This window comes from Clytia hemisphaerica, unplaced genomic scaffold (genome assembly GCF_902728285.1).
Source record: "Clytia hemisphaerica strain Z4C2 unplaced genomic scaffold, Clytia hemisphaerica genome assembly, whole genome shotgun sequence".
NCBI lineage: Eukaryota > Metazoa > Cnidaria > Hydrozoa > Leptothecata > Clytiidae > Clytia > Clytia hemisphaerica.
Genome location: NW_027103793.1, coordinates 207,261 through 230,856, shown reverse-complemented (window position 1 = coordinate 230,856; position 23,596 = coordinate 207,261). Strand labels below are relative to the sequence as shown.

The window sequence follows — 23,596 nt, the reverse complement described above, 5'->3', positions numbered from 1 at the left end:
TTTATTATGCCATCTCTTCTTGTTCGAAAATCACCACATTCTTCAAAAGGAGACCCCATAACATTATACATATTTGGAAAGCCCTTTGATTATACTTTTCGAATGTTTTGACCTCCAAATTTTTTGCTATTGTTAAATGCGGGTTTTCCCTGACAAACATTAGGGGAATTCAAGGAAAAATGTCTCTGTTTTTCAAAGTGAAAAATCACCACATCGCATACCTGAAATTTTGTATTTGTTATACATTTTTGGAAAGGTCTAAGATTGGATTTCAAAGAAAGATTGACCTTAGCAAGATAAAGAAATGCCCACGACTTTCTACGAACCCTGAAACACAGGAAGGTTTAAGAATTTTGTTCGAAAAAGCACTGAAGTTCAACGGCTGACAAAATGAGAAATCCTTAGAGTAAAGAGCTCAAAAAAAAAGTAAATGATAGACGAAGTATTTTACTTTTTAAAAATATATACTTCTTTCATCAAAGAAGTATGAAAAATGAATAAATAAGCGTTGTTACTTAGGAATATCATGACACCCCTGTTTCACAGACCCGGTGGGACCCCTACCCACTGGAAATTCAGGCCCAAAAAATCTTCCCTGGTGAACTAAAGCATAGCAACTGAAAAAAGGCTCATATCCCCATTGAAAAACGTAAAAAATCTTTAAATCCCCACTAAGCTTTGATCGACTTAAATGTCTCACCCCCAAAGAACAATAGAAAAAAAAGAAAAAAAATCCGTTTTGGATAACCCCGTTGAATTTTATGTCTCTTTATTTTCAACCACAAATTATGTCACATTATTACGGCGTTTCTCATTTCGTTGAATTTTTTTGTTAACCCACGAATTTTTTTTTTGGACCCACGAATTTTTTTTGTGAACCCACGAATTTTTTTTTTGGACCCAGGAATTTTTTTCATGGACCCAGGAATTTTTTTCATGGACCCACGAATTTTTTTCATGGACCCACGAATTTTTTTCATGGACCCACGAATTTTTTTTTTGGACCCACGAATTTTTTTTCTTGACCCACGAATTTTTTTTCTGGACCCACGAATTTTTTTTGTGAACCCACGAATTTTTTTTTGGACCCACGAATTTTTTTCATGGACCCACGAATTTTTTTTGTGAACCCACGAATTTTTTTTTTTGGACCCACGAATTTTTTTCATGGACCCACGAATTTTTTTTTCGGACCCACGAATTTTTTTCATGGACCCACGAATTTTTTTTGTGAACCCACGAATTTTTTTTTTGGACCCACGAATTTTTTTCATGGACCCACGAATTTTTTTTTCGGACCCAAGAATTTTTTTCCGACCCACGAAGGCACGCAACCCACGCAATTTATCACACTCCTCGAAAGCGCTTTTGAAGCAAAAGAAAGAGAAAATAAAGCACACTACAACCACCGAATCATCGAAGTCGATAGGGGATCCTTCACTCCACTTATCTTTACCACGAAGAACAGTGGCACAGGAAGAGAAGCGGCAAACTTTATCAACGCTATTGGCCGCCCTACTAGCTGAGAAAAAAGACGATCTGAACTCTCAGACCCTAAATTGGATTAGAACTAAACTTGCCTTCGCTTTAATTCGATCCACTGTGCTTTGCATCAGGGGGAATCGTGTTGTAAAGAGGAAAATCTACAGTGATAACATTCAGATCACCGAGGCCACTTGCTATGTGACCTAAATTGAACTTGTCATGTTTTTCCTACTTACACTCTAGGGTAGTTCATTCATTTTCTAGGTTTTCATTTTGTCTAGTTTATTTCACTACTTTTGTTTAAATACTTTATAAATTGGCGCGAAAAAGTAAAAGGCGGCGTTACGCCGCTGGCTTGTATGAAATCATAGCAAGATGGGCTCTTCCAGAAAATGTTCGTACATGGGGATGGAGGATATAGTGTCCGCGGGTAGTGAAGAATGTAGAAAATTTGCCATGTCCGGGGGAAAACTTGTTTTGGGGGTAATCTTGCTTTGTTTGAGGGTAATTTTGAGTGTCTGGCGCCAGCTAATGCTTGTCCATAGATAGACTAGCACGCCAATCTTACCAGATAAACGCTAGTAGGGCTGGAACGGTATCACGCGGGAAAAGAAAGCGTAAGAGTTAGGTAAGCGTAGGAAGAAATTTTGTCGGCGGCAAGGCAAGGGTTGAAAGCTGTTAATCAGCAGCCTCTCACCAACTTTTGCTCGCTCTCCTACGCAGTTTATGTTCCCGCCCTCTGACATGATTAATTAACAGAATAGTTTGCTAGTCAAGTCCATAGAGAGTTAGACCTGCTGTCCGGGGCGAAAGTCACAACGTCCGGGGATAAGTTTCCAAAAAATGTTAAATCCTCCAGCCCTCATATATTCAAATGTTTTTCTGGAAAAGCCCAATGGTGGATTTTATAAGGTTTTTCTAAATCATTTGATGATGATGATCTAAGATTGAAGAATCACTCCTGTGAAAATGTGGTAATTATACCACATTTCTACAAGAAATTGATTTTTTTCTTCTTCATTTTTCATTTTCCTTTTTTTTCTCAAAATTTTTACTTGATAATATTCCACTCACGAATATTTTTTTAACCAGCGCAAAATCGCAACTTGATTTGAATTTTAATTCACAAGCTTTTTCACATTGGATTGACACAGACGTGGAACAAGATATTGGCCAGAAAGAGGAAAAGAAAAACAATTTTTTGCTTATATCAGCAAAGTATAACAATAGGAAGACACTGTCCTGATATGTGTCTGATATGAAACGGAAACACTTGTAGTACTATAAAATTAAAACCTTTAATACAGCACCTGACCCCGAGAATGTAGGTGAAATTTGAATCAGACCTGAGAGATGTAGATTTGCATTTAAAAAAATATTGAATGTTTTAAACGAAATTTTGAACTCCCAAAATCCTTTCCTAGGGGTTAGTTTCATTACTTTTGATAGATAGGCTATTTTTTTTGGTCCTTGAAGTTGACTCCCATTTTCATTATAACCCCCAGAATGTAGGTTTGGTTTTATGGCTTTAAATCTAGTAATAGTAAAAATGTTGATATTTTTTCGATTGAATTAATTATAACAGGAAATTTTAGAAATATTTGATGCCAAAACAATATTCTAAAGAGCTTTTTTGTTATTCTGAAAATTTTTTTTTTCTCGCTTTTTAACCCCCAGAATGTAGGTGAAAAGATTCGGTTGCTAAGAGCGAAATTTCAGTATTCATCGGAAATTTTTTTGTTCTATAAGTGAAATTCATACTTTAGAAATATACTCTGACAAAAAATTAACAAAGATATTACTTTTATCGTGCTACAAATGATGAAAAGTAAAAGAAAGGACGAAAAGAAGAGACAAGAAAGTTTTATTTTATAGGTTGAAGATTCTTGAAAATATGTGAATAATGTAACAACACCCCTGCCTCACAGCCCCGGTGGAACTTTTCCCACATCGGGTCAAAAAATTTATACTAAATTCCCAATGGGGATAGAAATTCTATTGTTCCAAACTTAGACAAATTTTCTGATTGGGCTGGGGTCCCAGCGGGTCTGGGACACGTCGTAAAAGCTTAAAATGCCAACATTAATTATCTCTCAGGTATGAAAGTACAACAGAAAATATTTGTATAATTTGACAGACTTTTTAAGTCGGGTTATGAAGGCTCCCAAATTGTAGGTCAACTAACCCCAAAAGGTAGGTCAAACATTTTCGTTAAAATATCTAACTTAGAACAATAAGTATTGAAATGGACTACTGTATTTTCCACACTTCCTTAGTTCATTGGTTCATTAGGAATAAGAAAATACCCTATCATCATAACTTAATTCCAATAGATTTCGATTTAGAGAGGATTTATTTAAAAAATGTCTCAATTCGAGTAGTATCCAATCAACTTCGATTCAGATTTTCGCCTGAAAAATTCAATTAAAGTTAAAATTTTATTTCTAGAAATAATCAGTAATATGTAATAGTATGCTCTGAAACAACTTTTTATGAAGTTGAACTATCGTTAGGGCTACCATGCTAAAAAATGAGAAACCTACATTCTCGGGGTTTACTACATTCTCGGGGTCAGGTTTTTTTGTTTTTTTTTGACAGAAAAAAATTAAGTATGATAATTCAACATGATAATTCATAATGATAATTTTAAAGACTGAAGAGAACAAATTTGATAGAAAAGTGCGAGAAGCATTGGAAATCCAATTCCGTCAGACGGCGCCACATAGTGACCATGGTCTTAATTTAGACGATGGTCAGTATGTGACATCTAAGTTTTGGAAGCCAATGCTCTGTCACATTAGGGAGAAGACACTACATTGACTTTTTTGACGTCAAAAAAAGTCAAGGTAGCGCCTTCAACCGTTTGTATTAGAGACTTTCCGCAGTCACAACGAGAACGGCAACGACAACGGCAAAACTTGTGAAATAACATATAGGTGTGAAAAAATAGAGAAGTTGCCGTTGTGGTTCATTTTTGATTCCGCAATTATTTTTCACAACGACAACGTCTATCATTTTTTTAAAGTAACAAAAAACGCAAAATCCTGCAGAAAATCTCTAAGCTTTTCTTTTTCAATGCAAACTAAAAATACTGTAATGATCAGAATTATTTTGTAATGTTATTAGTAACGAAATTAACAAACTGAACAAATTTAAAATCAGGATTTCAAAAATTCAATACTTGAAACTTACACATCTAGCACAAGAAAAAAAGCTAAAAAATGATAAAAAGTTTAAAGATTCTGAAAAATAATTTTCAAAATTGTCTTACTTTTTGCTTGATATTGATTTTTATGTTCTCGTTGTCGTACTCGTTGTGATTGCGGAAAGTGCCTATTGTTTAGACCTGACGAAGACCTGCACCAAGCAGGTCGAAATATTGTTTACACGAAAAAAATAAAAAAAAAAAAAAATATATATATATAAGAATGACCATTAAAATGTTATTTAAATTAATTATGATACCTTTATGCCCATAATGTCAATGTCTATGCGCTTCTAAGCATCAGACCACTGTGACCAATATTTTTTCAAACTTTGTATAAAGATAATTTTATGTTTTTATTTGAGTTTGGCTATCTTTAATTATATTTTATTGTTTTGGAAACGAAATTGAACAATATTCTAAGATGGCGGAATTTTCTACTTAACTAAACTCAGCCCATCAATCACCAGGATTTAAAGTTATGACTCATGAAAATGAAAATGCTTATGTTAAGAGAGGGAATGAAACAGGGACACGTTTGGTTTTTGTATACTCTATTATCTTTTGTTTTTCTGTGGTTAGATAGACAATAAATAAACGAGTTACAAATTCAATAAAAAAACATGCAGACAATATTAAGAGATGTCATAAAATATCTCCAAATATTATGAGCAGGACATGTAACACAGGACTTAAAATCTACTGACGTGGAAATTAAGCCTTAACACGCATGGACAAGGATAATTTCAACAAAGAAATTGAAAATTTATGGGTTTTCAAATGTAGAAAAAAGGACTATGAAATAAATCTTTCAAAAGGAACCAACGAAATAAAACGCTTCAGCTAAAGATTTTAAAAGGAATGAATCTCGATAGCGCGTTTATACAGAAATGAAGACCTGATGACATCAGATCAAAACTAAACCTAGACATTAAAATAGTTTCGTTTTAACAACACAGAAGACAATACACGAACATTAAAATAGACAACTAGACAAACACGAACATTAATTCAACTATGGAACACAATAAAAACATGACAAACACATAAACATATACATATACAATAAACAAGCTACACGAACAGCAATATAAGGGACGGGGTACACAAACAATGAATATTCTTTTTGGGGAACTAACAAGTTCTAAAACGTCAGAATTTTTAAAAACAAGACACATAAACATGGTAAGAACAACAAAATGTCAACATAAAAACAGAAGCAATTCCTAAAACTGAATGCTATTTTCCTGGAATAAGAATATAACATAAATTAAAATATTATCGGAACGTTGAGAAGTGAAAATGGTTGAAAGAAGGAATACAATTAACACAACAAAAATCGATCAACTTCTACTCGAGGATGAGTTAAAAGAAATGAATATGAACAAGACCTTCTCAGTAAGTCCCAGTATACTAAGAAGAAGAAGAGTCTCGAGTAGATGAGAGTCAGTTAGCTGGTGTTCAATACTTTCGAATATCTTTCCAACTACGACAACCCCCAGCGTTGAACTGATTTAATATAAGAATGAGGTTATGAGTAGCAACGAAGTACATCTTTATTTCTGTCCTCTCTCCAGCTCTTCCACCGAGAGAAATTTTCCACTGGGCGGTCCACTTTCAGACTTGGGTTGTGTCTGTTGGAGCACATCATTACTAAACCATTTTGATAAGACGTTTTTGTCATCGCCTAAAACAAAAAAGAACAAATTTGAAAATCATTTCACTCCATTACGAGAAGCTGAAATACAGTTTAAAAACAAAACAAAAAAACTCGTTCGAGGGAGGCTAAACTTTCATGAAATTAAAATTTAAGACCTCGTATGGTACAGGTGTTGCAGATATCCATAAGGCGAATTAAAAAAGTCTAGAGTATTAAGAGAATAACACAGGTCACTCAAGAAATGGAATCAAATTCTTACCATTCTCTGGCGATCCTCCCATTTGGGAGGTTGGAGTTGTAGCATTCGAACCCTGTTTACGTGCACCCTGCTTGTTGGCGTTGTAAGGTTGACGCAGCCCCATATGTTCTGCCATGGCGTTTATGTTTCGGGGGTTCAACATCATAGCAGCCTGTGCTTGTGCTTGACCACGAACCAAAGCAGCTTGAGCCATCAATGCCGCCTGTACCACCTGAAAATGAAACGAGAAAAACGACTAGTATATTACTCTTAGGTTCCAAATAAACGGGCCCCCGAAAATTTTCCAGCCCCCCCAGACCTTATTAGGACCCCCCGTTTATTAATCTCTAAGAAGATTTTCAGCTTTCAAAGAGAAGGCCCCTTATTTTGCTCTAAATAGCCTGATTTTAGCCTATTTTTACCTTATTTTTTGGTTTCAGAAGTACAATTTCCAACCCCCCCGGCAATTAGGTTCCCCCCGTTTATCAAAATCTAGAAAATTTTCCAACCCCCCCGTTTATTCGAACCCCCCCCCGTTTATTTGGAACCTAAGAGTATGTGAAGTTAATAAGTGGAATTCTCATAAGCCAAGTAATCCCTTTTTAAATCGGACTCGTAACCGCATTCCTAAAAGTTCTGCCTTAGCTCAATACCTTGGTTCCATTAATTTCCTTTCAGACTTGGCATATTCTATCATCTCCTATTTGATTCTGCTATTTATTTTTTGTATGCTTGTTCAATCTCCTTATAGAAAATAAGTTGATTCTTACCTGAGGTTGTTGTTGAAGCAGTGAAGCCTGTGCGAAAAGTCGTGCACGTGCGGCTTGATTTAACATTTGCTGTTGAACAAGAGCTTGAGCAGCAAGGTTCACATTGAAAGGAGTTTGAGTGTTAGGCATTTGTGGTTGCACGCCAGGGTTCATTGGCCAACGTGGACGAGGCATACGAGGTTGATTCATTTGGGCAGCTCTTTGTTGATTCAGCAATTGTTGTTGTTGGAAAGCGAGTATTTGCTGTTGTTGCTGCTGTTGTTGTTGGAGATATGGAGATCTTCTAGTATCTGCTGGATGCTGCATTTGAGGATTGTCGTTCTGTTCAGGGTCAGGTAGAAGCTGGCGAATGTTAGAAACAGGCCCTGAAAGATGATAGGTTGTAGGTATGAAGAAGATTCCAAAATTTTAGTTTCAGTAATTTGGGTGTAATTCTAAATTTTACTAAACTTTGAATAGAAAAAGCATACAGAATATTCCATGAATTCCACTATGATTCCAACCTATGCTGAACGTTAAATGAACAAATCGTACCTTGACTTTGTGGAAGGTTACTTCCTTGTTTGCCAAGTTTGGCAATCTCTTGAAGTTTCTGTTGTTGTAAGAGTTGAGCTTGTTGGATTTGTGCCATTCGTTGAGCTTGTAATAGCTGTTGCTGCTGTGATGGGGGTCTTGCACGAGGGGGTATCATTCCACCATGAGGCACCTCATTCTGTCTCGTCTCGAGTTCTCTGTGAGAAAATGATCTGTTTCCCGGGGCAAGTTTAGGATCTGCTGGCAGCTGCCTTGGTGATGTTCTATCCAATTGGATCTTGCCAAGCTGATCAACAAAAGTGTTGTATGCACTCTTGTCTTTGTCTGATGGAGTTGGTGCACCGGACCCAATAGCCCCCAGATCATTGTTGGAAGATGAGTTTGAGCCAACAGCTTTGAATGCTGAAGGTGCCAGTAGGCCTTTGTCTGATAAACCAGGCGGATGAGCAGACATGCGCTTCACTTGTGGAGGGTTTAAGGGGTGACGATCGGGAGTTCCAGGAGCACTTGCACTTACAACATTTGTTTGTGCAACAGTAGGGAAATGGTTTTTGGGCGTTACAGGAGCACTATGGAATGGCATTAACCTAGAAACTTCAGTGTCGTTTTGCCATTTAAAGCGGTCTGGTGTGGTCACTATAGCCTCAAGAAACTGGTCCTCCAAATTGACTTTCTCACTCTGACGATCTTGCTTTTTAACCTGATCTGGTAGTACATCAGGATATTTTCCATTGTTTTGAACACTGACAATTGAAACATCTGGATTTTGAGATTCAAATTCACCATCACCCTATAAAGGTAAGGCATACTTTCAGTTTTTTGCATGGAATATGCTTGAATATAACTTACAGAAAATTTGCTAAACTATAGAAAATGCTTCAGCTATTTGCTGTGTGGAACAATAACCTTGGTATACATTATCTTGTCATCTGGATAAGGCTGTCATTATGTCTCACTAACATTCTGCTGATTAGTAATGTGAAGGTTTTCACAGTCTCGCACCACAATGAGCTGTGTTTAAATTCTAAGAACTTCTAGGCAGGGTGTTAGGGACGCATGGTGAGACTCTCCTCCACCTTCACTAATATTCATTGTTTAGAAATTAATAATCTTTACCTTCTTTTCTTTGTGCATCTTTTTGAGAACAGACGTTGGCGTGAAAGGATTCAATGGCTTCTTTGTTTGAATAGAAGGACTAGCAGTTGTTTCGCGCACTTGTGATTGAATGCTTTGGGATTTGGGTGTCTTTGCAATAGTGTTGATACCTACTGGTTCAGAAATGGATTCCGCTGCCTTGAGAATTGCTAAAAAGATGATGAACAGGTAAATGTCAAATAGAAGGTTTCATAACTAAAAGTTAGAGGCATCATTATACACAGAAAAATAACTTATACAACTGACTAATTTCAAAGAGAGGTCAAAAACCTCACCTAACTCTTGATTGATTGATGGGTGTGTTGAAATTATGGAAGCCACAGTTGATACAGCTTTTGCAAAATCCTTTGGAGAAGGTGATCTGCTCAATGTTCTTTTCAATTTTTCAAACACAGGAGACGTCCTGGATGGTGGTTGTGGCAAAAGGTGAGCAGGCAATCCAGACACCTGAGAAAAATCAAAAGTTTCATTATCAATCATTAATCACTTTAATTTACCTTTTGCATTTTGCAATGAGGCAAATGACTTCTGGCTTTTCTGAGCATACTTGTCTGAGATTATCAGTTCGAAAGAACTCCTTTCTTTGACAGCAGAAAATTTTGCAGCCGGGTGACTCTCAAAAACGTTTACCTGGCCGATATCTGGTGATAAATTATTTTTTATTGTGGCCCTATAAAAGCATCCATATTAGTAAAACTGACAAGGAAAAGTACAACTTCGTTTGTAACTTACAGCAGGACTTGGCTTGTCAGGTAGTTGGCCAGAATTTTTCATACTTTGCAAAAGCATATTGAATGCATTGTTATCATGTTGCTGGTGTTGGTGAGGCTTCTGACTGGGTATGTCGTGTTGTGTCAATAAAGGTTGAGGTTTGGTTGACCGCCCTTCTAATTCATCAACACTCAAACTACCTCGAACTTCACGTTTGGTCTGAAATCAGATTGAAACATACAATAAATATAAATAGAAATACAGCTTTTGGGAGCCACTTTAATCTTCTTTAAGATGATTGACAGTTCTGAAAGGAGAGGACATGCTCAGAGGATGACACAGTGAGCTTTTTGTTATCAAATTAAATGTCTTACCTTATTGATGTTTTCAAGAAGTTTCTCCTGTCTATTCTTCTCAACAATACTGGCAATATTTGATGTTTGACGTGCATGCGCGTTGGCTGCAGCATTAAGCAAAGCAGGCGCTGGTTGAATGGGTGCAAATAAAGCTTGCGAAACTTTTGGACTGACAGGATGAGGTCCTGTAATGTAAAAAATAAAATATGAAAGGGTGATATAATTAGTGATGATCACTAAAAGACAGGCTTGGAGAATGATGCCAGGCAAAAAGAGTTGTTGAAAAAATGTGCAAGTTGCTCTACCATTGATGACATTATCTGGAATAAGTACTCCATCTTGAGACATGACAGTGTTGGTATTTCTTTGAGTGAAGAATTGAGTGAATCTGCTCTTTGTGCCAGTGTTGTCCTTTGGAAACTAAAGAAAAAAAATTAATGAAATAGTCTTTACCCAGGGGTGCAAATATATAATCTTTGTCCTTCAGACAATGTCTGACTGGAATAAAACCAGACGATCAAACTCAAAATCCTCTTAGTCATTCAGTTGTCATCATAATCTTTGAACCAGCAGTATATATTTTCTAACAAGAAGCTAGCTAATAAGCTTCTAATAAGAAGCTAGCTTTTGAAAGTTACCTAAAGTCAAGTTGATAAAAGTGACCTGAGAAATACTCTTGAAAGATTTGTTCACAAATCAAGTTAATGGCTTTTATTCTTAATTTCAAATTGCTTTTCCAGCCAGACATTGACTGATGACTGATGCATATTTGCAGCCCTGTTCACTTATTACTTTAACGGGAATTCAATTTTGCTGGGACTTAATTTCTTTATCTTGGGGATAGCAATATAGGGAGACAATATTTCAACAATTTCTGCCTTTTTACGCCGAATTAGGCAGGTTGGTTGTCATGATATGCATTATTAGCACTTCTTTGTTGCCAGTAAACATTTTAAAAGTAGTTATTTAAAACTTTTCTAGTTTTTATTAAAAAGGCCTTTCCAAATTTCCATTGGGACTTAACTTCGCAGATGACACCATTTATACCATTAAAGTATGCAGTGGTGAAATATTTTAACAAATCTTTCTCTAATTTAAACTCAAATGGTATTAAGAGAGGATTCAAGATCTATTTCAAAAGTCACATACTCACACTTACCTGCTCAGGAGGGAAATATTCCACTTCACCCATAAATTCATTGATATCAAAATTGCCGGTTTTATAAGTAGATTTACCACCATTTTGAACAATTTTGGGAGAAGGAACTCTAGTTTTTCTCTCCTTTTTGGTGACTTGTTGTGTATTGACATCAGGACTTATTCTGACCTTTTTCTTCTTGGATTGAGCAGCCCAAGCTATAATGAATCAGAATCCCAAAAATCCATTATTTTATAATTTTTGTCTTAGAAGGAAGAAGAGCTTAGAACATCGGTTAGCAAAAACTAGGTTAATTAACTAAATTTATCATACTGTAAACAAAGGAGTCAGTCGTTGTATAAAGATAAGTTAAGTCTAGATATGTACAAACATCTAACCTTTCTTATCCTCCTCAAGGTTGATATTGAAGAAGTTGAGTGAGTCTTCAGCATTAATAGGTTCATCTGACATCCATTCAGGTTGTGACTCTGAGTGTGCTATGATAACAAAATATCCTAAACCTTACAGCACACAACCTAACCAGACCAGACAGGGAACAGCTGGTCACAGGTATCTCATTTTAATTTAATAACTTGATTGATTCCCCATTTGGACCAACTTTTGTCTACTCTTTGCCATCAAATCAACGAGGAGAGTTTTTGTCTAATGGTTGATGAATTTTGAAGACATTTTTTGTTTCAGCAATCTATTGGTTTACAACTTCTTTTCATTTTTTTGAGCTGGGCCCACAAGCAATGTTTTCAAAATGAAACTTTTGGCCAAATTGTTTCTATTAGATGAAAAATGTATGTTTAAAATGACCCCAGACCTTTACCATTGCAAAATAAAAGGATTGTCAATGATGAATTTTTTTCCAGAAAAGGACTTCAATGACAGGCATTTCAGTAATCGTATTCCCTATTCTATTTCTTGATCAATTTTAATTCAATGCCAAAAAAGTCCACTTTAACATATCTTACGTTTTCTGGGCTTGTCTTCAAATTTTTCCCTTTCCTGATTCTAAAAGAAGAAGTTATAATATTTATGACACTATTCTATGGAAGCTTGTTTATCATGCTGTTCTACCATTTCCCTCGAAAGAATCTTTAAAATACATCATTATTCCAAAATATTTGAAAGATTGTAATCTTTTTTCTCTCTTTACGAGAGATGCCCTATTTTTGCAGATTACTATGCACAAAACAACCCACTGGCACTATGTTTCTTCCAATAACCCAAGGTTAGACAACAAAACCAGCAATTCTTTAGATGTCCTGCAAGAATGAAAATTAAACTTACATGTTTTGAATATTTATCATGTCGATCATTTGAATAAGACCTGTCTCTTGATTGAAAATCAAGATTTTTGCGCATCCTCTCAAAATCGTGTGAAGCAGCACTTATGGAATCACTTTCTCTTTCAAAGTTACGCCTTTGATTGCTTGCTCTACCAGTCAATCTCCTTGTTTTGTCAGCTGGGAACCTTTCACCAGGTCCAGTTGTTTGAGCCTTCACTTGACATCCTTGCTTGAAACTTTGTCTCTTTGGCGCCAATTCAATATCATCCATCCTGGGCAATTAGAGGGGGAAGTATGTATTTAGATGATAGAATAGCAATCAACTTTTTACTCCAGCCCTGAGATCTGCTTAGATCAACATGTCTATCTAGAACCAACTCAACTTGTAAAACAGTGTTTATAAATTAATTTGACCAATAAAACTTACAGTTCAATCTTTTTGCCTTCAGCAAGGACAGTTTTTCCATTGATGACTTGAGGAGAAGCTGATCGAGAATCATCAGAACGATGCCAAGCCTCTGGATCCCACTTACCATCTCTATAAAACCAAAATTTTATATTTGTATTGGAGTGAAACCATATGTATAAAATTTCACGCTTGTTGCAGCTTGTTGAAGGAAGTCAATTTTTGCACATTTCAAAATTTTTAGTCTTTTTTCAAAATATCTTTCTGTCACAATTTTATTTAATATGATCCTTATCGAGAAGATAAAATCCATATACAATTGATCCATATCAGGCAATCTAAACTCTGCAAATAAACAGGTGACGAAGCATAGAAAAATTACTTGAAATGCTGTTCTTGAAGGTAGGATGGTTTTTTCATGCATTCTTCTTTGATCTTTATCTCCAGCAGTTGTTCCTAAAGTTTAAAAGTAAAAAGAGAATGACAGTTTACCGTCTTGAGTCTTAGCATAAGAGGGCATTTTTATTGGCTTGATAAAAAAGGACATTTTGATTGATTCAAAAGTAGTAATGTTTATTTCAATAACCCCCCTTTAATGGGAATTTGTGTGGAAATATCTGTTCAACCAATCAATGGTTAATGTTATATAATTGGATGAGGTTATAAAAAGAGAATTTCTAATTCTGAGTGTTCTGAACCAAACTTACAATAGTGTAGATGATTCGTTTGAGTTCCTTGTTTTCATCTTCTAAAAAGGACAAAAAGCTGTTGCAATTAATAATGGCTTTAAACAATTGACTTTAATGTTAGAAAGGCAAAGCATATAAAATTATTCCATCTCATACCAAAAGAGTAAGTCCAAGAAGAAGACCTCATAACAAACCTTTCATGATGACAGCTTTCTTCAATTCCGAAACAGGACTTGTTGTAATTGGTGCTAAATTCAATAGAGATAATCTGGTTAAACCTCAATTTCTATACTAGAGTTGTTTAATTTGAAAGACATTTTTCACTCTTTTTGGGCTGGACAAGAATGTATTTTTCATGCAGGTATGGTTTAGAGGTCGCTCACAAATCGATTTTAGGTTAGAAAAACGTCAATTGGCGTTAGTGGGTGGTTTAAAGGCTGTTGACATTTTTTTAATCCAGAAATATTGATTTTCCATGTCAAATGTTACCTTGCCATGTTTATGAGGATGTTTATGCCTCAGGCTCTCTTCATTTGACGGCCTGCACGTGGCCCTGACTTTTTGTTGCTATTGTATAAGTAGATACTTAATTTGAGTGGAATTTGGTGAAAAAGTTCAAAAATTATCTGTTATTTTTCAAATGTAAACTAGACAAGTGGTTTCGTAGCAAAAATAAAGATGGCTGACAAAACAGCAACAAATATCTTAAACACTTAAAATTTCATTGATTTTCAGGGATTTTGGGATTGGGATTTTGGGGTGTGGGTCAGCTTTTAAATGTCAATTGACGTTTTTCTAACCAATCAATTTATGACTGACCCCTTAAGTTTCACTAGAACTCTCAAGGAAAATTTTTGTCAGAAGTGCGGTGTCTTTTTATGAGCCTTCTGGGCCATTGACCCAAAGACAACCCAGTTCTATAAAATTTGAGAACTGGAAATATGCCGTGAGCCTTATTATGGGCCATTATTGGGGGGGGGGGGGGCACATATCCATTCTTCCCACTGCAAACGTCAAATTGGCACTAATTTGAACCCCCCACCTCTTAACATCAAAGTTTAAAAATTATCACAAAATTGATGAAACTCTAAATTTTCTATTTTCACTTTCATCGTTGTTTCGTCAGCCATCTTTGATTTCGCTACGACTTGCTTAGTTTATAAACATTAAAAAATAATGGAGATAATTTCCAAATTTTTCAAAAAATTGCTGGAATTAATTATCTCTGTTATCATAATCAACAGAATAGTAAAGTCAGGGCTGCAAATAAATATTTTTAGTCAATCGGACATCATGTCCGACAGAAATGAAATCCTGTCGGTCAAACTCAAAATCCTATCGGTCATTCAGTGTATATATATTTTTTTAAAGTTATGTAGGAAAAATAAAAGTTACCTTTGAACAGTTTGTTACTGTATATAACAGAGAAATTGATTCGATAAAAGTGATCTTAGAAACACCCTTGGAAGTTACGAAGAAAGCAAGTTGATAAAAGTTAACTTAGAAACACCCTGAAAGCTACAAAGGAAGCGAGTTGATAAAAGTTAACTTAGAAACACTTATGAAAGTTACGAAGAAAGCGAGTCGATAAAAGTTAACTTTGAAACACTCTTGAAAGTTACGAAGAAAGCGAGTCGATAAAAGTTAACTTTGAAACACCCTTGAAAGTTACAGAGAAAGCAAATTGATAAAAGTGACCTTAAAGAAACAAAGAAGGTTACGAAGAAAGCAAGTTGACAAAAGTAATTTAGAAACACCCTTAAAAGAGTTACAAAGAAAGCAGGTTGATAAAAGTGATCTTAGAAACAAAGAAAGTAACGAAGAAAGCAAGTCGATAAAAGTTAACTTAGAAACACCCTGAAAGCTACAAAGGAAGGAGTATTAAAAGAATAGGCTAAGTAAGAGACAGGGGTGTAAGAGATTTATTTTCAACTCTCCAGTTAATGGTTTATTCCTTTTTTCATTCGGACATCATGACCGACACAAAAGATTTTCAGTCGGTCAAATAGCTTTTTCAGTCGGACATTGACCGATGACCGACGCTTATTTGCAGCCCTGTAAAGTAATAGTAGGGCCGCACAGACCGTCTAAACAAAAGATGTCACGGAATTAACTTCTCAAAAATCAATATTTCTGCTGAAATTTCTTAACGTAGCAGACTCTAACCCCCCCCCCCACCGGTAAAGTAGCGAAAAAATGGACACAAAAATTGCAAAATACAATCTTTTTTATGTTTAATTTTTCTATTTTTTCTGCTTGTTGGCCCAGTGCTAGCGAGGGGGCCTTTCAAGAGGAACTTTCTGTGTGTCTGTCCTGTCTGTCCGCAGTCCGTGCCGTGTTCTCTTTTTCTGTCCTCTCTCACTCCTGTCCGTGCCATGGTTGCTCTTTTGGTACGATTCAATCGGGGGAATTCGCATAAAATTTAATCGATTTGCTCGGGTCGTCTTAGGCTACGTGCTGTAAAGAATATCGATTCTACTGCGGCCGTGGGTTTCTTTGCTCCAAACGGAATCCGAGATGGCGCCTGAGAATCGCGTTACCTATGGCTAAATCTTCATGATGCACCGACAAGCACGGAGACTTAGAAATGTTTTTGAAACCTTTCAATACTTTACCCCGATTTGAACCTACATGTTTCCGATTACGAAACACATAGTCTATACCACTGGGCCACGACGGCTGCTAAATTTCCGAAATTCAAGGTTATTTATAGAGTGACATATATAGTATATACGGGTGAACAGACCTCACAAGTTAGGCTAACTGTTATGATCGCCATTCCTCCAGGAAGACCCCACACACGGGTGCACCACCGGGAGGGTGCACAGCCGTCTGGGTGCATGTTAGGGATGAGCAGCTGCTGTCTATCCCTAACAAAACGCTGTGCTCGCCTGTGCGCTTACGCGCACCTTGCATCATGAAGATTTAGCCATCGGTATCACGTTTTGGTTGTCGGTCAATGTTTTGATTTCTTTATGGATCTTGAGACTTATAAAGGAAAGTTTACTGTTTCAAATGTTTTTCAATTTGTTAAGTGTAGCTCTGACTTGCACCCACAGAAGTGGATGCTCATACTTATTGACCAAAAACCTTTAAAAGACTATTTTGAAAGTTGCATTTTTTACACTGATTTTGCTTGAGGGTTTTCATCGATGTTTTATTATTATTGTTCAAAATGAAGGCTCAAACACCAACCAGATTATTACAGGTATATTCTCTTATGTAATGTTTACTACTCTCTTGCTGTCTCCTTGATGATTACTCTCGGGTACCTAATAGCCGCCCCCCCGCTAATTAATTTTTTGAAAATTTTCCACCCATAGGACATTCTTATTCCACCCCCCCCTGCTTATTAATTTTTGGGAAAATGTTCCCTGTTTGCTGGACAAATAACATTTTTTTGTTAGTCTTCGTTTTGTTAGTCCTCTAAACTTCTAAACTGTTTTCAAAGCTATACCACATAAGGGTAAACAAATTAAAAAATACAATTTATTTGTTCAAACAGCTTTACAAAAAATGATATGGGCATATCAAATAAAATTGTTATGTACCGGACAAAAAACCTTGACCGTGAGTAAATTCTGCCCCAACGCTTATTCGTACCAGTTATGAATGATTAGGTATTCAAAATAAAAAATGACACATAGACATAACGTTGCTGTAATGATAGCTTCAAAATTAAGATTTTCCCAAAACTGTCCCGTATGTAACGCAAAATGTCCCGTACGTAACGCCATATCTCCTGAACCGCTTGCATTCTGGAAAAAGAACTGTTCTGTTCTCCATTAAGGGCACCTTCTAGGAACGAAAAAACTATAGTTTAAACCATCTGAGTAATCCCTGTGGCTCAAACCATGTCAAATTTGACATTAGTCGTGGGAAGAATCGATATGAGTGACCCCTAACCAGAAACTATACCATATCTTGAAAATTAGTATTTTTGGCTGGGACCCCTCTGTCAGATATCTTCAGAGCCTAAAAAAGGGACCCTGACCAGCGCAGCAGCACGTCCCGTACTTAATTTTGCCTACTCTCGGGTACCTAATAGCCGGGGGGCCCGCTAATTAATTTTTCGGAAATTTTCCACCCAGGACATTCTTATTCCAACCCCCCCGCTTATTGATTTTTGGGAAATTTTTTTTTGAAAGTTCCCTCTTTTGCCCTAATTCTGCTGTATCAGCCTCCTTTTCGAACATTTTCCACCCAGGACATTTTTATTCTAACCCCCCCGCTTATTAAATTTTGAGATTTTTTCCAACCCCCCTGCTTATTCCAAACCCCCCGGCTATTAGGTACCCGAGAGTAAGTGCACCCCGCCCAGGGCTCTTCATCCCCGCCCAGGGCTCTTCATCCCCCTCCAGTTTTCTAAAAAATGTCCCTGAAAATTACTTGTATGAACAACACTCATTGTAAAAAATTAAGGCCTTGTGTTGTTTAAGAAATCACCTTGAGATCTTTCTGTAAATTAAAAATTATATTTATAGAAAGCAGTAAGGAGCCATACCAAGAAGAGGAGATATCCATACCTTTTTCATCTGATGGGATAGAAACTTTGTCTTTTAGATCTTGCACGACTTCTTGTACGATTTTTTCGTTGCTACTCATATTTGTGTGTATATGAAGTATAAGATAAATTGAACTGGAAGAAATCGTTGTAAATTCGGGCAGACCTTTCCTGGTTTTTCTTTCTGATTCTTGCAAACGACCTCTTCACAGTTCTGATGCTGGTTGTGTTGAATGAAAGCAGGGAAGAAAATTATTTTTGAACGTTTGTGAAAATGGTCTGGGAACGACAATGTGAAAAATGGCGCGTGAAAAAGTTTAAACTTTCACGGCGAGCGGAAAAAATTATAAAGTAAAGAAATTGAATGATTTATCCCGCGTACCATGATCTTAAAAAATGCTCTTGTACTAGGTAGCATTTCGCGCTATTTTTCTTGGAATTCTTTGAATGGCGGCGTGCACCTCCCGCCCAAGGCGTCACGCGAAGTGTGCGTTTTCACTACCCACACGGCCCCCACCTCTACCAAAAACACACATGGCACTAGGCTTCTGCTCATCCTCTCTAGCGAAAAAAAGTTTCTTATACCACGCATAGGTTTGTATTCCCTCACTCTGAACTATCTGAGGACAAAATTATCTTTCGCTCTAACACGCTTGACAGTTTTTTGCATTAGAGAGGCAGTAGACCCCACCCAAAGTGGAACAGGAATAGCCCGAAAAGCTACAGGACATTAATATAACTGAAGCTACTGTACTATCGGGTACATTTGAATTTTCTAATTTTTTTGAATTATTTTTCATTCAAGTTTGTCCACTTATTATTTCGCGTAAAGAATACTTTTGTATTTTATTATAAGATCAATCTTTTAAATTAAAGAAACAACAAAAAACACCACGCATAGGTGCTGAACAAGGTATCCACTCCACTCTGCGATGACCCTGAAAATCAAACCCAGTCCCCCCCCCTGAGCTTTCGCTCACATACACAACAACATAAAACTTGATACTTGGAGTTAGTTCATCTAATGTTTCCAGTTCACCCAAATAGAGACTTACACGCATGCGTAATCTATCGTTTTTCAAACCACTTTGTTAAATACCCGTAAATTACAAAAAGTATTGAATATGAAGGGTGGAAGAATATGTCGTTCTTTAAAAGTAAGGGCTAGGGTTTGTCGTTCTTTTTGTCACTATTTAATAGTTATTTGTCGTTCTTTTGAGATAATCTGGAAACCTTAGATGAACAGTCTCCTAGATGTCGTTTTCTGGCGTGACAAAGGACTTTTCGCAGGACACCCTGTATTATAATAAGCTTAAATTGGAACCCTCCCATTCTCGCATAAAGTATTTTCGCTAACAAAAAGCACGAATCCATGGATTTATTACTGTTCTTTCGACGCTTTATAGTCACGTGATATCAAGCTTTAAAAAGGGTGGCCTGCGAAACTAATCACAGCAGGAAGTTCGAATACTCTTAGGTTCGAATAAACGGGGGGGGGGGGGTTGGAAAATTTTCTAGATTTAAAAAAACCGGGGGGGGCCTAATTGCCGGGGGGTTGGAAATTGTACTTCTGAAACCCAAAAATAAGGTAAAAATAGGCCAAAATCAGGCTATTTAGAGCAAAATAAGGGGCCTTCTTTTTGACAGCTGAAAATATTCTTACAGATTAATAAACGGGGGGGGGGGGTCCTAATAAGGTCCGGGGAGGTTGGAAAATTTTCGAAAAATTAACAAGCGGGGGGGGGGGGGGCGTTTATTTGGAACCTAAGAGTAAGCGAGAGTTTGCTGTACTAAATTATGGTGCAAAAAACGGCAACCATTCCCGAAAATATGTTCTTATTTTCCAATTATCATTCAGGCTGTTTCAAAACTCGCGGTGAGCGAATCTTTAATTTCGCGCACATTTCAGAATGTAAACAACAGTGCAATGACTTCATTCGAAAACAGGCGGCTGTCACGCCAACTGACCCCCTACTTTAGTGGAGTGGAAAAAAGGCTAGAAACTTAATTAAAATCAAGTGTTTTCTGTTTCTTCTCATAGGCGTGGAAATGCACAATAATACACCTCTGTCGTCTCAAATTTCCCTTCAAAAAAAAGCGAGGTCAACGAATCTGGGAAACCAAGATAATTTACTGTCAATAAATTAATAGATTAATATTAAAATTCAACGTTCATTTAACGTTATATGGACGTTGTGAACGTTAGATAAACATTGAAACAACGTTGTGTGCCAGCTGGGAGCTGACACTTTGGTTAAACATACAAACTTTTTTATTTATACCATGGAAATCTTTCTTCTTCTATTGAGAAGTGCTGAAAAGAATTAAATCAAGTTATGTTAGCTTTGTTTGGCAAAAGCTAAATAAGTCAAGTCTGGGTTCCTTAAGAAGCTATTTTCAAAACCTGTCTTTTTAATAATAGAGGATTTTCGAATTATATTCTTAAATAATCAAAACTAAAACACCCCATTCTCACAGACCCACTGGGACCTCTTCCCACTGGAAAAATTGGCCAAAATATCGTCCCCAGTAGAAAATTATTCTCCAATTTTTGTCCCCCTGAAATAAGCAAATAAACCAATCCTCGCTGCAAAGTATTATGCCATTTTTTCACATCTCCAAACAATGAAATTTAAATCCCCAGCCATAGAAAATATGGTAATATCAATCCCCATCGAGTTTCAGTCTGTTATTTCAATCCCCACTGTAGACGATGTTATCGTCCGTTTACAGTGATAATAAAGGCGGGAAAAATGGCGGTATGGCGTTATGGCGGTATACGGAAAAAAATCGGCGGGAGAGTTTCGAAGAAACACAGTTTACACTGTAAACATCTCCGCCACTGCTTACTCCACCCGAATTTATCACGCCTCTCCTAAACTATTCCCTTTTTTAGTGATCTTGTGTAGACGATAGGATCGTCTATCCCCACTGGCTTAAAAAGTCCTACCGGGTCTGTGAGAAGTGGGTGTACTAAAACAGTCGAAAAAACTTCCAATACACAAAACATGCAAAGTGTCAAACGAAGGAGCAGTCAGTTTCTTCAAGATTGATACAATCTGGATCAACAACCAGGGTGGTGATTTGTGCAAGCTCAATTTGATTCTGTAAAGTAAGAGTGTTTCTACTGTAATTGTTATTGTGAATGTCTTCTAACTGACTCGCTACAACGTCAGTTGAGATTGTTGTATCATCAACGGAATGCCGACTACCGTTTGACGAAAACGAAGACTTTCTCATTTGGTAAGCAAAATTATCTTGCGATGTTGTGAATTTCCATGTCTCATTTTTGGTGAACGCTTGAGAGCTGACGTCTGCAGAAATCCTTCTTATTCGATAATTAGGTTTATCTTGTGGTAAGTCTCTTATGGAAGTGTCAATTGAATCTTGACTTTGTTCTGAAAGTTTTCTTTTTTTGAATGATACTATGTCTTGAGGGAGATCACTCATCTCATCTATAGATTGAGTTGAAATTTTCCTCATTTTATAGCCCTGTGTTAACTCTTTTCTGCTGTCCGGTAAATCGCTAATACTGTCCGGAGATTCATCACGGTCTACAGAAACAACGGGTTGTACACGAGTGAAAGAGTTGATAACTGTTATGTTTTTATCACCTTTCATTTGAGAATGTCCTTGATGACAACCGTGTGTTTGAAAGCGTGACTTTAAAACGAAAAATAAATGTTTTGCAGCGTATATGGTCATGAAACAGATTGGAACTAAAATTTTCTCTAGCCATAAAAGCGTGTATAGCAAAATTGAAGGTATTTCGAGACCCAGATGATACGAAATGTACGGTAACGACGAGACAGCGAAAATGATCGTTGTTAAGATTGTCATTGTAACGTTTTTCCGGTTGACGGCAAAGTGGATAAGGTTGTCTAAATCGATTCTGATCCATGTTCTGTAAGCAATATAAACGTTGCCAATTAAATTCAAAACCAAGATAAGTAATGTGATTAAAAGTACAGCTTGAAAATACGTCTGTAGTTGTTTGGAGTCATTGTTTTTCTCCACTTGCATTAAAAGAAGAGGGAGAGTCAAAACGATTGGAATTATCCAGCACAATAATACAGCTACAACCGTGATATTGAGTAACCGGTTCTCGATAACGTTCCGTATTGCTTTAGTTGCCTTGACAATACATTGAAGCGCCAAAATGGTCAAATTTAAACAATACACAAGTAATAAGAAGGCAGTCAAGTCTTTTGATCCAGCAACGATTTTGTCGGATTCAGCGCTTAATAGGACAGAAGTGACTATATTGGTAGCTGACAAGACATGTAGCAGTAATAAATTGAAAAACACAATCTTGATGACCCGGTGTTTACGTCTCTGGTAAAAGAACAATACCACTAAGCATAAAATGTTGACCAAAATGGTAACAATGAAAAAACTAAGATTGAAGCGATCGACATACTCCATTTCTTAATCTGTAAATTAGAGCTTTTGTTGATGTGGATCCGAGTGACGATTTATTCTGAAAATAAAGAATGAAAAACATGTTCAGTGAAAACTGAAATGAAAATGCAAAACATATAATACATCAACTTTATTGTCATCTACAACCAAAGTTTTTACAATGATAATGTTACTCCAGTTATTACGAAATAGAACCAAAACTTTCATCCATCTTCCATTTCAATGACGTGTTAAAATACCCATTTTTTTTTTTTGCTTCTCTCAGCCATTTTCCTACCATGCACAAAGTTTTATAAACTGTCGAAAATAACAGACCAGACAAAACTACCCAATAGGGGATAATTTTGAAATTTAGAAGAGAAAAGAAATAAACCAACTATATTTCTTGAGATGATAATTAATTATCACTTTGAAAATTTCATAATTAAAAGCTTTCGAAACCTGTTGTTACTCATTATTTTTCCGAACATCGCGCGGTTTTTTACTTCATTTCGAGTTAATAAACGTATCTGAAGATATCTTCAAGAGAAAAAAAATGCAGTAAGAAGTAAGGCAATAAAAACTTGAGTCACCTCATTCAAAGAAGTCTTCATCTGTGACCCATTTGGAAAATTAAGTCTTGATTCCTCGTTTTTTCTTTACTGTCTCAAAACTTTTGAATACGGTGTCTAGCTATAAAGTAGAAAGGAAAAACATATTTCAAGCATATATCTTTATATAGAAATTTCATACATTTTTGACAAGTTTTTCCATTTGCAAATAGATTATCTGAAGAATTTTTTTTAAATATTTGATTAGTATAAAAATACAAAAATATCAAACAAGTTGATGAATATTAATGTACTACAGGAAAAATACATAAATGGTATTGAACATTTATTTCGGAACATTCATCCGTTATCTATATATATATACGTACTCGCTTCTTGTAAAAATGTTGAAGCTACACGTTTTTTCTCAAAAGAACATCCAAAATTTTTTAGGCCTTCAGACGTTCTTAACATTTTGAATTTTAAGCCTAAAAA

The 23,596-nt window shown here is 36.3% G+C and overlaps 2 protein-coding genes across 2 annotated transcripts; both read right to left on the bottom strand.

Moving 5' to 3' along the window:
- Positions 1-5,528: 5,528 nt before the first annotated feature.
- LOC136806264 (uncharacterized) lies at positions 5,529-18,439 on the bottom strand. The gene is made up of 18 exons (XM_067062820.1): positions 18,172-18,439; positions 13,840-13,893; positions 13,664-13,704; positions 13,339-13,412; positions 12,978-13,088; positions 12,552-12,822; positions 12,233-12,272; positions 11,651-11,749; positions 11,274-11,470; positions 10,420-10,534; positions 10,133-10,299; positions 9,780-9,977; positions 9,323-9,494; positions 9,009-9,196; positions 7,893-8,682; positions 7,359-7,723; positions 6,610-6,820; positions 5,529-6,377 (listed from the first exon to the last, which is right to left on the bottom strand). The coding sequence occupies exons 1-18, from the start codon at positions 18,248-18,250 to the stop codon at positions 6,247-6,249; spliced, it is 3,303 nt and encodes a 1,100-aa protein (XP_066918921.1). The 5' UTR covers positions 18,251-18,439; the 3' UTR covers positions 5,529-6,246.
- Positions 18,440-21,079: 2,640 nt separating this feature from the next.
- Positions 21,080-23,224, bottom strand: LOC136806263 (uncharacterized). Its single transcript, XM_067062819.1, has 2 exons — positions 23,144-23,224; positions 21,080-22,629 (listed from the first exon to the last, which is right to left on the bottom strand). Exon 2 carries the CDS (start codon positions 22,572-22,574, stop codon positions 21,168-21,170), a length of 1,407 nt encoding a protein of 468 aa, XP_066918920.1. The 5' UTR covers positions 22,575-22,629; positions 23,144-23,224; the 3' UTR covers positions 21,080-21,167.
- Positions 23,225-23,596: the final 372 nt, after the last annotated feature.

Coding starts and splice junctions, on each gene's coding strand:
- LOC136806264 (XM_067062820.1), bottom strand. CDS start 18,250: ATGAGTAGCAACGAAAAAATCGTACAAGAAGTCGTGCAAGATCTAAAA. Junction 12,273..12,551: donor ATGATAAATATTCAAAACAT/GTAAGTTTAATT, acceptor TTCTTCTTTTAG/AATCAGGAAAGGGAAAAATT. Junction 9,495..9,779: donor CTGACAAGCCAAGTCCTGCT/GTAAGTTACAAA, acceptor GATTTTTCTCAG/GTGTCTGGATTGCCTGCTCA.
- LOC136806263 (XM_067062819.1), bottom strand. CDS start 22,574: ATGGAGTATGTCGATCGCTTCAATCTTAGTTTTTTCATTGTTACCATT.